Source organism: Telmatherina bonti, assembly GCF_933228915.1.
Source record: "Telmatherina bonti genome assembly, chromosome: 6".
Taxonomy (NCBI): domain Eukaryota; kingdom Metazoa; phylum Chordata; class Actinopteri; order Atheriniformes; family Telmatherinidae; genus Telmatherina; species Telmatherina bonti.
The window spans coordinates 17,013,157-17,033,431 of record NC_136624.1 but is presented as its reverse complement, the minus strand read 5'-3'; the positions used below and the strand labels follow the sequence as shown (position 1 = coordinate 17,033,431).

Genomic DNA, 20,275 nt, shown 5'->3' with positions numbered 1-20,275 from the left:
AATACCTAAAGGAAGCATGTTTTCTGTTTAAAGTGTTGGAAGATAAACGCTGACGCTGAACAACTGTTAAATAAGGCTCAGTAACGTTATTAAGGATAAAAAAAACAAGTCTTGTTTTTATGTTCGCTGTAAAAACTGGTTTTATAGGGGAGATGTACCAGACTGTCTTGGTGCTTAGCAGTTGCTAGGCAACCAGCAGAGGCTCAAGGAAGTTTCTGTGCATGAAAATAGTCCAGAACATTTCCCCTGTTAAATGAGAGGTAAACCATTTCTGGACGGTTTGTGCTTGTATAAGACCAACAGGCTGCCGGTTTCCTGCTTTGTTTTCAAGAGTCTCATCTCATTTTCAGGCTGAAATGAATGAATTCATAATGAATGAATGAATAAGATCTTTTTCTTGAGCGATTTTTCATGTTTGTCTAATGGACTCATTTTGTCTGGGATACTGAAAATGGTGGGAGCAGCACATCTTCATCACATTGTTCCAGGATGAATCTGTGCACACTCTGATGTAAGAAGCCCATTTCTGACAATGTTGTTGGGGAATCTTTCAATCATTTCATATCCCAAGATCACTCAAGACAAACCTCTGCAGCCTCACAACTTTGTCTAAATAATTCAGTCTGCCTCCTCGGGTGCAGAACTCCTCAAATCAAAACCAAGATATTTTCTATCGGCAGTGAAGTCAGACGTGACTTGAGCTCAGATTGATAAATGTTTGTGCACAAAATGTTTAAGTGAAACCAGCTACAGCAGCTCTCAGCACTTAACTTCTCCAGCAGACGCCACACCCAAAGTTATGGCATGACTCAACCTTCGCACACACCTTTGAACTTCTCCCCATTGACTGTGAATGTGTTAAAGACAGAGCCTGAGGTTGACTCACCAGTCAGGCTTGATGGGAGCTGAACCCAGTGGCAAAGATAACATGTTGCAACTAAACACACACAGAGCAGAACTTCACCAGCCTGTCTGGTCTTCTCAACAGTGCTTTCAAAACGAGTGCAGACAGTTCTGTGCTTTCACTAACTCGTCCCAATTCCACTTCTCCCATTTATACACCAATATAGGGTATAGATACACCCACTCAGCACTGGTTTGAACATCAAAATCCTGCAGCATACTCAGATGTGTAGGTGGTCTTTCAGCATAGCCAACACTGACATGTTCTGGCTGACTAGATTACACGTATACAGCTGTCAGCTTGGGTGTAAACACTTGTGATGCATTCAGACACAGTGGGTCCTGTTTGCTTATTAAAAGAGTGAAAGGTCCAGAAGTATCTGGAGATTTTAAACTCCTTTCAAGGTTGCTGCTCAAATACAGTGGAAAGACGTTTAAGGGTCCCTGCTCTGCAGGTTTTAGATATTTCCCTGCTTCAGCACAACCAACACATGACACATGGGTCTTTAACAAGGATGTGCAGAACCTGACAAGCTGTTATGATCCTTTTCATGGAACTGGGTGTGTTAAAACAAACGGCTACACAGGAAGCACCTGATCAGGGAGCTCCAAATCTGGTTCTTCAGTGCCACTTGTCATGCAGGTTTTAAAGGTTTTCCCTTCAACTGAAACCTACAGGACAGTGGTCTTTGTGGACTGGAATTCTTTATAATTCCTACACTGGGAAATAAAAGAAAGAACCTATGTAGAAATAACCCTAATTTTAAAGTAATTTTTTAATGTTTATATATTATGATTTAGTCTGTGTTACACGATCTGACTACGCATCTAAAGAACTTTCTGGAGAATATGAGTCGAGTCTCCGTAGCTTCAGTGATGCGCTTTTATTTCATGATGTGAAATCAGGTTGTCATTGGTGAAAATCTATAGCTAAATACTCATGAAGCCCTCCTAACACCTTTCCTTGACCCTGTGATATTTTCCAGTAAACAAAAAGACCTAACTTGATTTAAGCTCAGATCCTATTCTGAGGTAGACCAGGATGCATGGCCACTTCCTTTTGTTTTGTTTAAACAGTCTGAACTTGAACGTGTCCTGGGTCAAAGCGAAGGATCCATTCCCCTATGAAGTGGTTGTCGCCCTTATTGGTGTAAAATGTGAACACCAGGGCGAGGGTTGTGTCAATGAATCACAACTCAAACACACATCTGAATGTTATGAAGCTGTATAAAAACTAATGTTTAACAGCTTAATTCTTAATTCGGGCTTAATGTTCACTGGTCAACATTTCAGGGGTTTTCAAATTAATGCAGTTCAAAGTTTTCATTTAATTTTTATTTGAACATGTTCAATCAGATCATCCAGGGTGCCTCAATGCTAAACAATCTTTCTTTGAGTTCCCTAGAAAGTCTTAGCTTTACAATTATCACCAGTCACCCAATCTGTCATTTTGCATGTGCAGAGCCACATTTTAATGCCAACTGGATATAGATGCACTTAAGGGGTCAACAGAAGATCGCATCAGGTGTGATACCTGTTAATACCAGGTATCAACAGGGCCAATGATGAAAAACCTTTATAAACTTTTTTACTCATCTACTGTAGAAGGTTAACCCCATTTTTGTTGTATCTGGTGGTTTCCAAACAAAAAATAAAAAAAAGTCGGGAAATGAACTTGTACTTACATAGTGCTTTTCTGTGGATTTCTGTTTGAATGAAGAGGGACTCCAAAGAAAACAGGTTGGAAACCACCGAGTTAGATACTGGATGTGGTGCTGCAAGCTACTTTTTTTTTTTTCTAGATTTTTATACTCGAACAGTTTCAGACTTTTAGATTATTTTTTTATGAGCAAAGTGAAGCAAAACTGTAAATGAGGATAACAGCATGTACAAACTGTTTATGAAAACAGAGGAAGAGTACTTCAGTTATTCAGTCCAAGTGGACTTTTAAGCTCTTCCACTCAGATGAACCACTTTGTGATCTGAAAATCAAGAGTAAAAATTTGCATTTAAATGGATTTGAATAAAACCGGTGAGACTAGATAACAGCAGGCTTATCGGGTGATCATGGTAAATATTTGCATTTTGGTCCCAAATGTCAGCTTTGTACAGCCTTTGTGAACTTTAAGCTTCTTGATTGGCCCACACTTCCCACATGCATCTTAACCCATGAAGCTCAACATGAAGTCCAAAAGCATAAGCATACGGCATATCAGGCTAGTGGTGGTAAGAAACAGAACGGGGCTGATTCGGAACTGATAAAACCTTTATTTCACTTTAAATTGTCTTTTACATTGTCCTGTTTATAACATGTAAGGTGAAACTAGAGTTGGAATTTTTATTTATGTATTTTTTTTTTTTAGAAGACATACACAAATCTAGTATTACGTCAATAACCAAGGTGGGGGAGGGGGTACTGAAAGTTTTTTTTTTTTTTTTTTTTTTAAATCATTTTCATATTTTTATTGGTGTCCTTAAGCTACCTCTAAAGTTTCACAACCACGTGCGTGCTAAGCAATAAAACCGTCACAGAAGCAAACTTTTTTTTGGTGATTTTTGGGTTGTTTTTTTATTCATTTTTATTTTAAGCAGAATACTGGTCAGTAAAAACAAAATGATTTCAGATACCAGATATACAGACAGGCTCGGTGCCACATTCACTACTGCATGGGATCATTTTTTTCCTTAGAAAGCGAAGAATAACTGCCTTGTTTTGTTCAGCTAAAGAGAAAAAGAGCGGCAGGGAGAATTTTTTTTTTTTTTTTTTTAAACCTTTTAACCGTCAGTGCATGAAAATATGTCCTCAGCAAAAGAACAACAAGAGATGATTTCTCTACATCTACCGAGTGGAATGTCGTAGCGCTTCATGACAAGGTTATTGTGACACTGAGTGGAAAAGGGAAAAAAAAAAAAATAAAAATCTTGGATTTAAGTCAAAATCAAGACGTTCTTGAGCATGTGGGGTATCCTGGTATTGGAAGTTTGTTTTGTAGAAAAAAATATCAGACATGGAGGCAGAGTTTGTAAATTACAATAAAGATTTAATCTGAAATTGTACCATTTGTTGCAAATTGAGAGTTTTTGGTGCAATTGGAAGATAATTTGGTGACCAAACTGGGATCCAAACTACAGGTTCTCACTTCCTCGATTGGCTGATCGGCTGCAGTTTGGTTCAAATCAAAGCACAGATCTGCTGCTACTTCCAGCTGCACCAAAGACACCACCACTTTTAGCTGTAGTTTTTGTAATTGCTTCACTTTCTAATGCCCCCAGTAAATTTCTTCTAGATATATAATTTGGAATTAAGATTCTTCTGCTTACTTTGGACAATTTGCCTAAATTGGAAGGATCAGAGGGTTAAAACATGGCCTCACTGCATCATTGCTTATGTTTTTTTTTTTTTTTTTTTTTTTTTTTTTAGAAATGTGGGTGCAGCAACTATTTTCACTGCCAATCCACGAAGTGTACAATTTCCCCACTCATGCTGCAGCAGATTGAAATGGCAATAACTAAAGGCATGCATTCTTGCACTGTTCAGCAACGAGTGGAAGCCAAGACTTGACTAAACTTGTCCGTAAAGGTTCGGAAGGGGTTCATACTGAGGAGGAGAGGGAAGGCAACCAAAAAAACAAGAAAACTACCAAAAGTTTGAAACACCAAAAGCATCAAACAGCAGCTGACTGCAACGGCTTCAAGGTTTTATCTGCAAGCAGGTGTTTTAACGAACAACACTGACAAACCGTTCTGTTCTCAAAAAACAAAAGAAAAAAAAACAAACAAAACAAAACACAGATTTACAGTTAAGCTCTAAAAATGTTTTACAATTTTACATTTTTCAAAAACCAGAAAGAAGAGTTTGATTTGTTATTACAAACACACCTCCTGAAAAATTAACCAATACAAGCAAAAGGGAAAAGGAGCGAGTGGTTCAGGAATTAACTTTAGGGACAGTAGTACTGATGTTCAGTGGGTTTGGGGGGGAGGGGGAGGGGGGAGCAGGCAGGTCCCGTTGGTTGTGGAAAATGTCTAAAATTGTCTCAGATGTCAAGATGGAATGTTTGGTCTTAATAACTTCCCTAATTTCGTCTTTCTTTGTGTTTTGTTGGCTCCTAACTGAATATAAAGGTGGCAACTAAACTCCAGGTCCCGGTTAGCAAACAAACAAAAGCAGCGAGTGATTACACAGCAGGTGAAACGCTTCTGTTTTTACGTTTGTCAGTGTCACAATACAGCCTTGTTGGAGGACCCTTCTGTATAAACCTCAGCAGAATTGCACTGCTGTTCTGACTCCCCCTCCACCCCCCCACCCCACCCCCTCTCCCAGCTAGATTTGTCATCAAGAGAATCTGGTGATGTGGAGGAAAAACTAAGCATCACAGTGTTTGTTGAATATAAACGGACAGTTTAATAACCTTTTTTCTTTTGTTTAAAGTGGAATAAAACCAGCCATTTTTTGCCAGTACACTAAGAAAAGCCAAAAGAGAAGGAATGGACAACTATATAAATGCATTAACTCACTAGAGAGAGAAGTAAAAGGGGGGGGGGGGGGGGGGGTGAGAGACCGTAGTGGGAGATGGAAGAGAAGGGTTAAATAAGGAGGGTAAAAAAAACTGGAAGAAAGTGAGATCTACAAGATGTTAATTCATTTTGTGGTTTGGATACAAACCCTCCCTGCGTGGTATAAGACTAAACGGGCCAGTGGTTTTAGTCTGCTGGCCTGCATTGGAGTGCCGTGATGGAGGGAGGTGTGGATCATAGGGAGGGAGGATGGAGTAATGGTGGGGTGATGGAGCAGTTTCCTTTCCCTCCCCCCTATTTTTTTTCCCCTCTTTAATATTTGTCTGTGAAGGTCAGGTACTATTCATGCCATTGGTTATACAGAAGGGAAGTCGGGAGGCTGGGCTTGAAAAAGTGGGACGAGGGAATGAACGGGCTGTTTATGTGTACGAAGAGAGGAAGAAGAGAAGAGAAGATGAGATAAAGGGAGGAGAAAAAGTGTAGGGATGGGTTAACAGTGAAGTGCGCTCTAGTTCTCTCCATCGCCAGTTTCACCCTCATCTGCCTGGTTTTCTGATGTCCACAGCTGCAGAGAGACAGCAGAGAAAAAACATCCTTCAGTCACCGTGTAAGTTTAAACCTTCCACATCCGCAGTACAGTTTCCTCCAACACAACTCCACATTTTCTGTCAGACAGTCAAACAGATGCACGGAGATGATGTTAGAAACCACTTTATCCACTTATTTACATTTCATCTTCCCATGAAGTTTGTGCAATGATTAAATTCTGTAAATGTTTGGTCTAATTTTCCAGTGGCGCTCCAAGTTTCGGAGATCACAGAAAACATCAACTGACCGAACTGAGCCATTTACCATTGGCTTCGCTTTTACTTTCCACATTTCCAATAAATACTCTCCCAGAAGAATATTTATCTCCAAATGAAAAAGTGAGAGTCGACTAGCTGATATGTAATGTGTTGATCCTTCCTCAGTCAGTGTGTGTGTTCAGTTCAAGTTGGGATCAGTGTAGAAGCTTTGGCATGGGTCACTTTGTCATTCACTTGTGTACAATCAATGACTGGAAGCTCACACTTTCACACTAGTATCTGACATGTGGATATACAGACTGGACAGGTTGTAAGGCATTTCAAGAAAAGCACTCTTCACGTTTCAAAACACTTCATACAGCATGGTGGCTTTTTTCTTTGGGGGGGAAAAATAGCCGACTTAAGTCAAAACGGCACCAAGAGGTCATTTCTTGCAGGCAGTTCTGACAGCTGACCAAAACTATACCACTGACGTCCACTTTGTACCAAGGGGTCTGGCTTAGGATGGGATAGTCTGTTGTAGCTTGGTAAACCCTGACTTTAATTGTATTTCCACAGCCAACCCTGCTCTTACCTGGTAGGCAGGGCATAAACTGGATAGCTAAACATGCATCAGCTACGTAACAGGGTGAGGTCATAGCCGTGCAGAGCCTTACTTGAACAACAGTAAAGAAGAATGCAACATGGAAAAAAAGGGGGGAAAAAATGGCTGACACCCAGCAATCGCTTCTTTCTTCTTGGCATGTGACTTTAAACGTCAAACATTAATAGTATATCTAAACACGCCACTATTCCTGCTTTGTTCTCATTGCTGAATCACACGGGAAGGGATGATTCTATCAATCGATATATTGCATTGTGTCAAGCCTCACCCTTCACAGTTGGATTATTAAGATTAGGACCCCATTATTAATCTAAAGTAGGAAAGCTCAGATGTTCTGGCATCCTTCCCAGTTTTTGCCCATGGAAATTCAAAATAATTGAGAAAAAAAAAAAAAAAAAAAAGCATGATCTTCTCAACTGAACAACAGTCTGCCTGATCCTGCTAAGTGTGAACACACCCCAACATCATGCTGTAATAGAGTATATAGAACAGTACGTTGCATGTCTGACCAAAAACTTAATGTAAGTTAATCAGCAGCTTTTTGCATCCATGATGCGTGTACTGTACTCTGTGAGAAGACAAAGGAATCCCTTGAACACTAACTATGTAACCCATGTGCTCACATATTCAGCATTCAGATAAAATACACAGCTATAAAAGATGGATGCAGCTACCACTAGGAGAACTCATCTGTCAAGCACAACTAAAAACTTTCTATTCTGTTCGTTAGATCAGATGTTAGGAACATGCGCTGGATATATCTATCATACAATATCTCAACTGCAAGATAATTCGATTTTATTTTCTATTTTAGGAAAATTCTTCATGAAGTTGTCATGCTGTTTTAAAGGAGGCCGAACATCAGCGACAGACTCTTCATTTATCATTAACAGAAAAAGAAAACACAAGAGGTCTTCTGCATTGGCTTCACTTTTCAGACCAGGAAGCTCCCACCATCTTTATATTCAGTCTATACAGATATTTGTATATTAAAGGGTAAACTCACAGTAAGGTTGTCCCTTAGTAGCTGCATGATCAGCGTGCTGTCTTTGTATGAGTCCTCGTTCAAGGTGTCGAGCTCGGCGATCGCCTCATCAAAAGCCTGCAGGAAGAATTTCGATGATCAAGCTCCAGCTCAGTTTCTCTCATATTTATGAAGTTACACTCCTTTCAGTTAGATGACAGGTTTCTATACAAGCATAATGCAGTCTAACTTAGGTTTCAGCCAATGGATGTCCTGGTTATGAATAGCTGTTTTCCAAGTATTTTTTAACGAGAGAAAGGCTGTATACACACCTGCTTGGCCAGAGAGCAGGCCTGCTCAGGCGAGTTGAGGATTTCATAGTAGAAGACGGAGAAGTTGAGGGCCAGGCCCAGCCGGATGGGGTGTGTTGGCTGCATGTCCTTCTTGCTAATATCGAAGGCGTCTTGGTAAGCCTGCTGAGAGTTCTCCACCGTGTCTTTAAACACACAAAAAACAGTTTAGATTATGAACACCTACACAGGCAACAACAAATCAGTTCTACAGACAGTATTAGCAAATATTCTGCATTAGCATATATATTTATATAAAAATGGCTGCAGTTCTGAACGAGATTCCAGCTGGAATAAACAGGAGACACTAAAAATATGCTGTCAAATGAAACGTTTTTGATTTAGAACAACGATTCAAAGATAGCAGTTAATTGGAGCAAATCCTGATAAGTCACAACTTCCTATAAAATGGACACATTGGCTTATCACCATGGCAATCAGATGATTGATAACCTTGACAATAAAAGGAGGTTACTGTCTCTTGGCAACACAGTCTGTCCAGCCTTTAACAGGAGCTCAAGCATAAGGATAGAAATAAACATCAAGCTGACCATTTATTAAATTTCCACAGCACTGTTTATACAAGACTCTTAGAGGGAGGTGTTCCAGATGTCATGTCTTATTATACCTTCTTGCATCATGAGAAGCTGGTGTATTGTTAATGAGAAAAGCAATGACACCATGGCCAACGCTGCCACATGTGAATGAAGAGAATAAAATGCTTAAAATATTTTACTTTTCATAGACTGCATGTAACTATCAAGAAGAGCTTTAGGAACCAAAATCTACTCATATGAACACCAAACCTGCTGATTAATGAAAGAAATTACAACATGGAAGCAACTGATTGGTTTAAATTATTCAGCTCAGTGGCTCAGTAAAGGATTTCTTTAAGCGTCAGCCATTACCAATAAAGTTAAAGTAGTTCCTGAAACAGCTATAAAATTGATGGTGCTTATGCTACATCTGCTGGGTGACACGCTAAAGGAAAAGTCCTCCTTTAAACAGATTGAAGCCACAAATATCACACCACAATTCACAATTTCATTCTTGTCCTTTAAACAACACACTTCAGACAACGGAGCTCCAAAGTTAATTATGAAATATTTAACATCTCACCCCCCTACTTACCCTTCTTTGAGTCCCCAGAGGCCACCTCTGACAGGTATCTGAAGTAGTCTCCTTTCATTTTGAGGTAGAACACCTTGCTCTCCGCCTGAGATGCATTGGGAATGAGGAATTTGTCGAGCAGGTTCTGAAACAGACAGATGACCGGTAGGCTTTACTAACAGAAGCAAAATAAAGTCCAGTCGGTTTCTCTCATCACTGGGAGAAAAGCACCAGGAAACCTCAGTGACGACAAAGAGGAAATGCCCCCAACATCATTCTGCTCATTTTAAATGATGTAGCCAAATTCTTAAACAGTATGGCAGGAGGCACTGGGGAAACAGTTCCTCCACCTCCTGTAACATCAATATTATTCAAAACCAGACGGAAATGAGCAACCTCTGATAGATTGAGGACTTTCTGGTGCTGATGTTTGCAAAGTCACAAACTGCATTCAGCCACCAGCTTTGGAACCTCACTACGTCCTCCCCGAAACATTCTGAGAGGAAAACTTTAGTTAACCCTCTGCAAGCCAACATCTGCTCTGCAAAAGCCAGTACCAATGTCAGTAAATATGGGAGGGTTGGTATGCACATTACTTCTGTGATATCACTTCTAGAAAACAGGCTTGTTTTCTGTGCTGTATACCGGACTGGACAGGAATAAAGACTTCACAGTTGCATATCCTCCCTGCACCAAGCCACCTGATTAATGCGTTCTTAAGAGCATTTGTTCAATTAGAAGAAAAATAAGTCAAGTTTGCCGATGGGGGCGACACAGACTTCAAGCATGTGTGTCATTCTTGTTCCTTCTGCCGATGTTGTCCTCATCTGGCAGTTTAAAGAAGGGTTTTATCCAGGTCATGTGATCCACTGACTTCACCCCGAAGCATCTCCTCACTGAGACCAGCTTTGTTCCAGTGATTACATTGAGACGTTTCAGCCTTGAAGAAGTCTGTTCTAATCTGCTGACTCCACTAACCAGTCTTAAGAATGCAGAGCAGATATCCAACAGAGCTGATTGCTATTTAAGTTCAGGCGTGTGCTCATTATTTTTGTGCTAATATAATGTTGGCTTCGCAGTCTGCATTTCACCTCACGATGTGAGAGTACATGTGATCCTGAGATGAAATGTTTCATCACTTTGCTACTGTGCAGTAACTGCTGATAGTTCCATGATGATCATATTATATATATATATATATATATATATATATATATATATATATATATATATATATATATATATATATATATATATATATATATATATGTGATCATTCCATGATTAGACCACACTAATGATGGGACCACATGCGCTTTACTAAAAGTGGGTCAGTCAGAAAATGTCACCAAGAAAAAGACATATCTTGATCAAAAATTTGGCATTCAAAAGGAACATTAAGAGTTTTAATGCAGTCAGACTACAAACAGAGAAGGAAATAAAATATAAGTTGCCAACCATTTAATATGGATTACATTTTACACCATGAACTGACAAATTCACGCCTACACATGATCCAGAGTGTAAATATGCAAATGGAACTGATAATTATTGTTATCGAAACTCCCTGTCCTAACTTTAAGCTTCTCTATGCTAGTTTTTTTCAGAAAACTTTGCTTAAACCTTTAAAACCATCTTGACTTTGCATTCCACATTTAGGTCAAAATTAAATATAATTTCCGCTTCTGGTTTATGAGTTGCTCAGCTCTTTTAGGATAAGGTCTGTGACATTTATCCGTTTAGCTCTTCCCCTTCCACACCTCCTGCTGCTGCTGCTTCTTTAAGGACAGCACGTCTCCACCCATCCTTTACTCCCTTCATTCCTGCAGCACCACATCACCGCAGAGGCTTCAAGATGATTTGACCTTGAAGATATTATTAGAAGTCTGCTCATGCGCTGAAAATTGTAGTCTAGTTTGACCTTGAGCGATTTCTACTCCAACATAGTCTGGACCCGACAATAAGGCTGCTTGTGGGACTAAATCATGCTCATGGCATTATTCGTTAAAAAATTACACACAAAACAGTTTTGGGCCGTATCTTTGAGGCCTGTGTTGGAGCAGCAGGAAAGGACTCTTGGCTTAGTCTCGTCTGAGATTTTCAAGTCACAACAGGTCCCGGCACAATTACTTTGGTTTATCTGATGCTCCCAAGAGTGACGAACCAACTCAAAGCTGTGGGCTCTGCAAGACTCATTATTCAGCTCTCTGCAGCTCAGCCTCATAGACCATTTTGTTTCTTTACAAAAAAAAAAAAAAAACCTGAGGTGAAGTGGAGTATTGAGCCAAAGAACAAGAAAATTAAGGCTTTGTTTGACAGCTCTTAAACAGCCGCGAGCAACGTTATTGCCGTTTCCACAAGCACCATCTTGTGACAACTTCTTCCCTCAGCCAGGAGATAAGGGAGTAACCGTGCTCTTCCCAACACCTCTGCCTTCTTTATAGCTTTTATCCCACCCCTTCCATGTCTTACACCCAGCTCTACACCTCCCATCTTGTCCTTTCAGTGCCTCTCCTTCACACCCCCTCACTGCCTGCCTGCACCCTCCTCTCGGGTCCGTACCAGCACGTCGTGGCAGATTTCTTGGAGTTCAGCCTCGATCTTCACGCGGTAATCACGGGCCATCTGCTGTTTCTTCTCGTTTCCCTCCGTCTTCTGCTCGATGCTGGAGATGACGCGCCAGGAAGAACGGCGGGCCCCCACCTAATCACAACCAGGAGAAAGAAATGTTAAGGCTAAACATGTAAAAAAAAAAAGAAAAAAAAAAAAAGCCGAAACTGAACTGAGGAACCATGATTAAAATAAAAATAGGAGTTGAGCTTGGATAGTTATCTCTCCTTAACTTTGGAAACACCTGAATGAAATGAAGACGTTTTTGATGTAAATGTGGCCGATTCCATTTGCCATGTCTGAATGAAAGTACACAACCTCCTGGTTGGTTGCAGACAGATCTGAAGCATGCAACAGAAAGTATGCAGGTTGATCTCGCTGCAATGAAAGACCTCAGTGACAAAGCAGAGCAGCACTACAGGAAAACCTGAGGTTGCACTTATGTAATTTTTACTTCAAGGTTTGAAGTAGAACGACTTAATTGAAAACAAAATAAAATCTAAACGACCCAACTTAATGATAGTTTCCATCGAGGGAGAAAGCACAGCTGTAACATACAATGCAACACATGTATTATATTCTGGTACCTCAAATTTCAAGATTTAACTTATTGACGATTTTAAGTACAAACGGATGCACAAGAAAGAAAAAGACGCAAATATTGAGATTCAGGCACATTGTTAAGAAGACAGGTCCCCATTACACACGTATCACCATTACAAGTATTCTTATCTAACACAATAAGAAGCCAAAGCTTCTTTCCTGAAATAATGTTTGTTGTGACAGCAAACTTTAACCTCATTAACCTTTTCAGTCCAACACATACCATTCAAATTACTGCAACACCTCAACCATTTGCTCCATTAATGTGATTCCAACAGATTCTGAAAGTCAAGAAGTACAATGTTCTGAGGATACATGGTGTACAATGGTACTTGCAGTGTTGTGTGTGTGGCGGAGGGGTGAAATTAGCAGAGCCTGAAAGCAGCAGTTTTGAGTGACAATACAATTTGTCATATTTTAGCGCTACTTTAGCAATGTTTAAACAGAGTAGTGGTGCTCTCTATGAAAACAACAGTAAGGGTAATGTTCTTGACAATTTAAAATCCATTTTTGTGCCTTTTCTCCATGTTTTTACCAGCATATTTAATCATTTAGCCACTGTTTTTTTTTTTTTTAATTTGAACATTTACAAGCTATATCTGGGTATTAATTTGGTAAGTAAAGGACAAATGTGCTTGAGTCTCAAAGAGTTGTTGCCACTTCAACCAGTATATCTAAAAGTTTGTAAACTCAAGGTATTTATACCTAGATTTCTCATTGAATGTTCAATATTTTTCGCTATTTGTGATGTTACTTCTTACACTGTTGAACACTTTGTCTAAAACAGAGGATTCTTTATAACAAATAGCATCTTGTATTGCATTTTTATACTTTCAAATATTCATCTGAATATCTTCCACCAAAAAAAAAAAAGCACACCCTGAAGGTGTTAGCTGTGCACGGTTGGGCACTTTGGCTAAACAGCAAAGAAAGAAGCATCTAAAAATGGACAAATTTGCAAACTTGCAACCTGGATGCTGGAAGCTTTAGGCAAACAAAACTGGCTAAACGGGTGTAAAATGGGTTAAATTGTATTTTTCTTGAATATTTGAATTGTTAAAGACCTGATAAAAATTTTAATCTGTTTTGACTGTTTTATTACAGACTTTTAAAAACATTCATAATCATAATTCATTTCTGTGAAGCAAAATTATCTACACAGACATTTTCTGACTTATTAAAGAAAAGAATCAGGCAAAACGATCTAAGTGATCTGTCAGAATTACATTCCTTAGAAGGGTTAAGAATAAGACAGTCGTGCTTTGTAAGGCACAGAGATAGTATGGAAACAAACCAGTTTCAGCTCTTAGCCAGCAGAGGAAGTGGTCGAAGAGACCGATTGATCCCCCGTTTAAAAGAGCAGGTACAACAAAACATTGTGCTACACGGTAGTGTTGATGTAATGCCACTTACTCTGCAATGATGGCATGCTGTCTGAAAGCACAGCCTGCTGTCACTGCTCTGCTTGGCCAGCGCAAATGTGTAAAGGAAAGTGGTTGCAACATAAAAACCGTCTTTCAAACACCAGCAATTAGTGTGGAAAAAAAACATCAGTCACCTGAAAGAGCTCCAGCTCAAGCCTAAATATTAAAAACAGGTAAAAGGTAATCTTTTATATGCCTTACCACATTCTTGTAAGCGACAGAAAGCAGGTTGCGCTCCTCGTTGCTAAGCTCCAGGCCCTGCTCCGTCACAGCCTTCATGGCAGCCGCCATGTCGTCGTAGCGCTCGGCCTGCTCTGCCAGCTTGGCTTTCTGCACCAGATCGTTCTTATCCATCTTTTAGGCTATAAGATCAATAAAAAAAAAAGGGGACACAAGTAAATACAATTGGTGTTTGGGCAAAATAAAGCAAGGAAGAGTACAAACAGCAAAACGATGAAGGGACAATGAGAACGACAGAAGAGTGAAATAAGAGGTGTGGAATTCTCAGGGGTGCATAACATAAGTAGGACACATTGAGGAGAAAAAAAAAAGTAAGGGAAAGAGAGCACCAGGCCTGCAACTACCACTTTGTCACAACTGAGGCACATGATGAGTTTTCCTATGATCAAACAAAAAAAAAAAAAAAAAAGAAAAGAAAAAGAATATATATCTACAGTTGTGGAAAACATTTATCAAACCTACCTTGTTTCCCAAAGTTTGGTGATCATTTTAAGGCCTGGTAAAACTACAGGGTGGTTCGGAAAGCAAGGACAGTCTAATAGTTTTTCCACAACTGTATAGATAATAAATACACTGGCTGAGACTTAAAACCACGACATAAAAATGACAAAAACTCAATCCCAGTGCAATTGCTGCTCCCCATCACTTTATCCCTGAAGGCATTCTGCTCTCCAGATGTATCTGAAGGTCTAAGTAGGCCACAGCCTGGCCTCCATCTCTCATATCTACAAAAACCATGCTAAGAAAACTCTGTACAGTGCGCTTTGAGCATCAGAAGAAAAAAAAAAAACTTTCATACATAGCAGAATCTAATTTCTCTCTGCTGCACCTGTGATTAAATGCCAAACGTCCATTAGTATGACAAAGCAAAGCCACTCCTCAGAGTGTTGGTAGCTTTGGAACTCAGCTGACTTCTGATGCAGGGGGTGATGAAAGACCCATTTGGCCACCATAATCTAAACTCGCTTTACTTAAAAAATAAAAAAAAAAAGTAGCCATTTCTGAACCAGAAAAACCTGTAATGTTTTGTCAACCGTTTTGTTACTTGCAAAGTTGGAACACCAACAGGACCAAGAACATCTACCTGTTGAAGTACTCCAAACTACCTTTGCAGTAGATCCTGTTAGACTAGGAGCATGATTATGCTCACAGATTAACAAGAATTCAAGGTAATAAGCTTCACATCCAAACTGTTTCTTTTGGGCAAGTCTTCACTCAGCCAAAAGAAACAGTTATGATCTAAAAGAAGTCTGGTTAATCCAAAAACAATAGAATCAATTCAGCATATATAATTTTTTTTTTTTCTAACAAAGCCTTGCAGCAAATGTATCATTTGTCTGTAATAAGTCAAATTTTAGTTTTAAACCTAAAATCCATTTTTTGCCAACAAACATGATGCTGCCATCTGTCCTCCAACATTCTCAGTAATATCCTCTGACATGCTTCAGGACATACTTTCTGCCGCCACACATCAGACCAAACACTTCCCGACACTTTAATTATTCCATAAAATTCCTGTGAGGATTTGGTTTTTCCTTTGAATCAAAACTTGAGCATAGTTGAGAAAATACACTTCATCAGAGCAGCAGCTTCACAGCCAGTTAAAGATGTATTATGTCATTCAGTCTGCAGCTTTGACTTTAGTCTTTGGATCAATTCTGCTTTTGGGTTGTTAAAGCACCTGACGATAACTGTCAATGTACACTGCATCTTCTATCGCAGCCAACAGAAGCAGCAGCTCCTTAAAAAGGTGTTGCAGACCTTCAGTTTGATTTTGCATGCAAGTGATTCTTTTCCAGGTCAAGGCCTTCTGTGGTCAAATGTGGTGCATCGCCTCCATTTTTAGAGTTACTTCACTGCAACAGACACTTCAGGCCTTAGAGGAATTGTGTTAATTGATGCTGTGGCTCTTTTCCTCCTTTGGAAAACATGAACATCTCAAAAACATAATGGAGTTTACTTCAGCACCACCAGATGGCACCAAGGTATCTATATCAAATGATACCCTATTTAATGGCGGAATTTGATCGCTGCTCTTCTGCTTTAATTATTTTTGTCAGTTGCGAATAGTTTCTGATAGTCAGAGTCAGGCAGAATAACTAAATTTTTTTTTTTTTTTTTAATAAATTGAATGTCTAAACTGATAATATGTCTTCCACTGAAACTAAGCAGCTGTTCTCAATCAAAAGCCATTGAAGCTGACACTTTTACCCTGAAGCTGCATTTGAGAGACAGTAAAAATTTAAGCTTAATGGAAAAAAAAAAAAAAAAAAAATCACTATGCAATTTATACTAAAAAAAAAAAAACAACAAAAACAAAAAAACAATGGTCATTTATTGATTAACATTTGGCAAAGTTTTGCAAGGTTTGATGTGGTGCACATCATCTAGCTATGTAAAAAGGGTTTCTAGAATTTGTTTAGCAGCACAATAAACTTTTTAGGGCACCAGCAGTCAATGAGCACAGGCTAGCATGCATTTTTTTTTCATTTTGGTGAAGAAGAAAAAAAGTGCCTGTCCAAATGAACAAGCATCAACTTTTTTCACTACCAAAAAGTGCACTACAATTTGTACATTTTGGAAAATAAATGGCATGTTTAAAAGACTTGTAACTGCTGCTGACCTCACTTAAGGGAAAACACAAAATAAACTGAACTTAGCCATTGACAGAATCTTAAGTAACTGTGGTTCAATTCAACTCTTATGCACTTCCTTTGGTTCTGCAGGGTAATAAATAGCCTCTCAGCTGGGAGTGCACTAACAGCCCATTATCTGCTCATACTGAGAACAATTCCATTAGTTTTCCAAAAGACAAAATGGTGAGACCACTGGACTAAAGGGTCATTATAAATTCAGAAACCTATTGTGCCCATTATCAGGACTCTCATTGAAGAAACGTGAAAACACAGCCCTGCCGATTCATCAGTGTTGCTCTGAGTATGAGGGGAAATCTGTTCTGCACGGTATTTATGACATTTTATAAATTGTGGCTTTTTATTGAAACAAAGATAAAGGATGTCATACTTTTCCCCCTATAATTACTATTAATTTAAATTATTTAAAGCACTTGTTTAAAGGCCTAAAAATTCCAAAGATCAATGAATTTAGCTATTTTCTACAAATGTGGTGTTACCCATCAAATCTAAGAAGAATGGTGCAAACCTGGTACATGATTGTAGAATGAAACATTAAAAATGGTCCCAAAACCTATTTCTCATTTATCTCTAAATCAGAAAACAAGCTTTTTTTTTTCTTTTTTTTTAATTCAGTCAAACATAGCAGGAGTCATTGTGATTAATATAGAACTTTCCTTCTATATGGATAATTTTAATTAACTGAGCTAATGTCAACTTGAAAAAAATTTGAGACTTTACACACAAATAAGTGTTTTAATTCAGCTTCTACAAACTAATGACTGTCTTCTAATGTCCTAAAATATCACGTAAAAAAGTATTAACAGTTGGAGTGGACTAGTAAAAATCAAGTAAGTACTACTATTTATCTGACATTTAACAACTTTTAAATTTGATAAATATGTAAACAATTATTTTAGATGGGACAAACGAGATCCCTTACCAATCATAAGCAGATTTTAAAGTACAGACTCCATTAATGTAAAAGGTTTTTAAAAATCCAATGAATGTACTTTCAATAGTACCCCTTTCAATAATAAAAAAAAAAAAATATTTATTGTGCATAGGACGGCAATGGCTTGGTCGATTTCAAAACGGTTTTATCAAACCAGGGCAAGTTTAACATTACCGTGACAATAGTATTTAGCATTAGTGTAAAACGCCGTTTTTGTTTTTTTTAGGCTACATACTCTTATTACAATAATTAGAAGCATTTAATAACCCATAGATTGGTCCAAATTAATCAGAATTGCCCCCGGTAATGAGTTACGATCATTGGGCATGTCACTATCACTGTACACGTGCTGTTATCCAACCATCCGGCTAACTGTGGTTGTTAACACACTTATTCGCACCGAAAAATAGGAGACACCATCTTCAAACGCGGACAGAACAAAACCCAACACCTCGAGATCCCTCGCCTTCGGTAACATTTCCACACAAAAGCTGAAAAAGAAAATGCCACCGCGCTAAGAGCGTGGATGATGTGTCGCTGAGTCGGCTTGCTAACAGCTACGCCCTCCTTGTCGCATTCCCCTGCGGAATTTTAAGATGGAGAGATAGATTACCATAGCATGCTAGCTGAACGTCGCAGCACGGCTACTAGCACGGTTAGCTTAGCTGCTAGCCAGGTCTGACCCAGTTCAATGTGCACGGCGAGGTGCCGACACCCAAACGAGGGCCGAATTATCTAGCTCAGAAAACACAAGAAAATAATCCATATTCAAACTTAGACTTAATTGATACAATGAAATCGAAAAAGGAAAAACGTTATTTGAATGTAACGTCGCATTTGAGGAGAAACTCCCGGGAAATGTGGAGGGTGTGTTAGCTTCCATGTCGTCTCACTGCGCCATGACGGGCTCAGTTCAGACTATTTAAAATCCCGCTGCTTTTGCTACACTCCACACAGCACATAATTACGTTGAATACGCACATTGGAGCAGATAGAAGAAGCAATCGAGTGTCCGTGTAACGCTACACGCTGTACCAGAATACTTAGGACGGGCTGCTAAAATGTCTGGGCTGCTCTCACGACGGTCGGGGCTCGGCCGCGGCTAAGCTGTCAAAATGGCCAAACTTGGGTTGATCTGCTCCCTCCCTTCACAGCCACCGCGTATGCACCGATCAGGGCCCAAGCCTTTCAAAATGAAGATTAGTGGCATATTTACGTCTGAATTAGCATACGCAACCTCGTAAATTATGTTGTGTGGGTTATTTCTCGATATATGGCCACATTCTCGGCCTAAATCCTCGCACCCAGCCCCAAACCACAATAGGCACCTTCCGCCGCAGAGGCAGGCTGCGGGACTGCTGTTCTGATTGCCATTTCCCTCCAAAGGACCGATTTAGGCTGTACATAAGACAATAATCGAGTGATATGCAAGTTAACTCACATTTAGAGCGTACTAGGGATCCCGATTTTATTCTCTGAACGAAGGGAGTTTCTCAAACCGTCCTCCACTCGCTGCTCAGGGTATTCAGGGCAGTACCACTTCCGCCTGCTCTGACACTTCCGCTTCCTCTAAACCCCACCCCTCCCCCCGCCAGTATCCATGGTAACCGCGCCAGGGGGTTTCCTAAGCATCTTGCGAGGGGCTTTGACGTCAGGAGGACCATGGCAACCACTACAGGATGACGTGCGCCGGTCTCCGTGGCAACTGTCTCCATGAGTCCGCTGCTGTCGTATCTCAGTTCAACATCGTGTCAGTTGATACAGCTTTGTGTGGGTTACACTGGAGAGAGAGAATATATATATATATATATATATATATATATATATATATATATATATATATATATATATATTTATTTATTTATTTATTTATTTTATATGATGCGTTTTATTCAGAAAGAAGCAGATATTTTTCTCCTACCACGCCACCCACACAAGCACTGTGGTGCAGTCCTTCAACAATCACTTTTTGCTTTTCAGCCATCTTATTCACATTTTTATGGATTATGCTTAATTATACTACTTTTAAATAGATGCAAAGATTAAGCTGCATTTAAACCTGTGTGGTTTATTCATTTATAAAATCAGACTTGAAGTCTTTATCAATCAGGAAAAATGCAAAGAAACATGGAGGACAAGTAAACAATAGATTCTTTGCATTTAGAGTATAAAGTAGAGGTGCCCAATTTGGGTCCTGCAAATTTACTGTTCTGCAACTTTTAGATGTAACCCTTTTCAAGTACAGCTGAATCAAATAATTGGCTCATTACCAGGCTTCTGCAGAGCTGATGACAGACAGAAGAAGGAATTCAGCTATTTGATTCAGGTGTATTTGAAAAGGGTTGCATCTAAAAGTTTAAGGATAGTAAATCTCGAGGAAAGGATTTGAGCATCCCCGGTATAAAGTAGATATAGAGCAGGGGTGGCCAACTCCAGTCCTTGAGAGCTGCAGTCTTGCAAGTGTTGGAAGTTTCTCTGCTTCAACACACCTGACTCAAATTAATGGGTAATTAGCAGACTTGTTCAGCATTTGATGTCAAGCGCTTCACAAATCT

General features: G+C 39.4%; 1 protein-coding gene across 1 annotated transcript; it reads right to left on the bottom strand.

Annotated features, from left to right (window-relative positions):
• Positions 1-3,156: 3,156 nt before the first annotated feature.
• On the bottom strand, positions 3,157-19,283 carry ywhaba (tyrosine 3-monooxygenase/tryptophan 5-monooxygenase activation protein, beta polypeptide a). Its single transcript, XM_079242184.1, has 7 exons — positions 19,162-19,283; positions 14,094-14,254; positions 11,818-11,958; positions 9,277-9,400; positions 8,128-8,291; positions 7,838-7,933; positions 3,157-5,986 (listed from the first exon to the last, which is right to left on the bottom strand). Exons 2-7 carry the CDS (start codon positions 14,244-14,246, stop codon positions 5,930-5,932), a joined length of 735 nt encoding a protein of 244 aa, XP_079098310.1. The 5' UTR covers positions 14,247-14,254; positions 19,162-19,283; the 3' UTR covers positions 3,157-5,929.
• Positions 19,284-20,275: the final 992 nt, after the last annotated feature.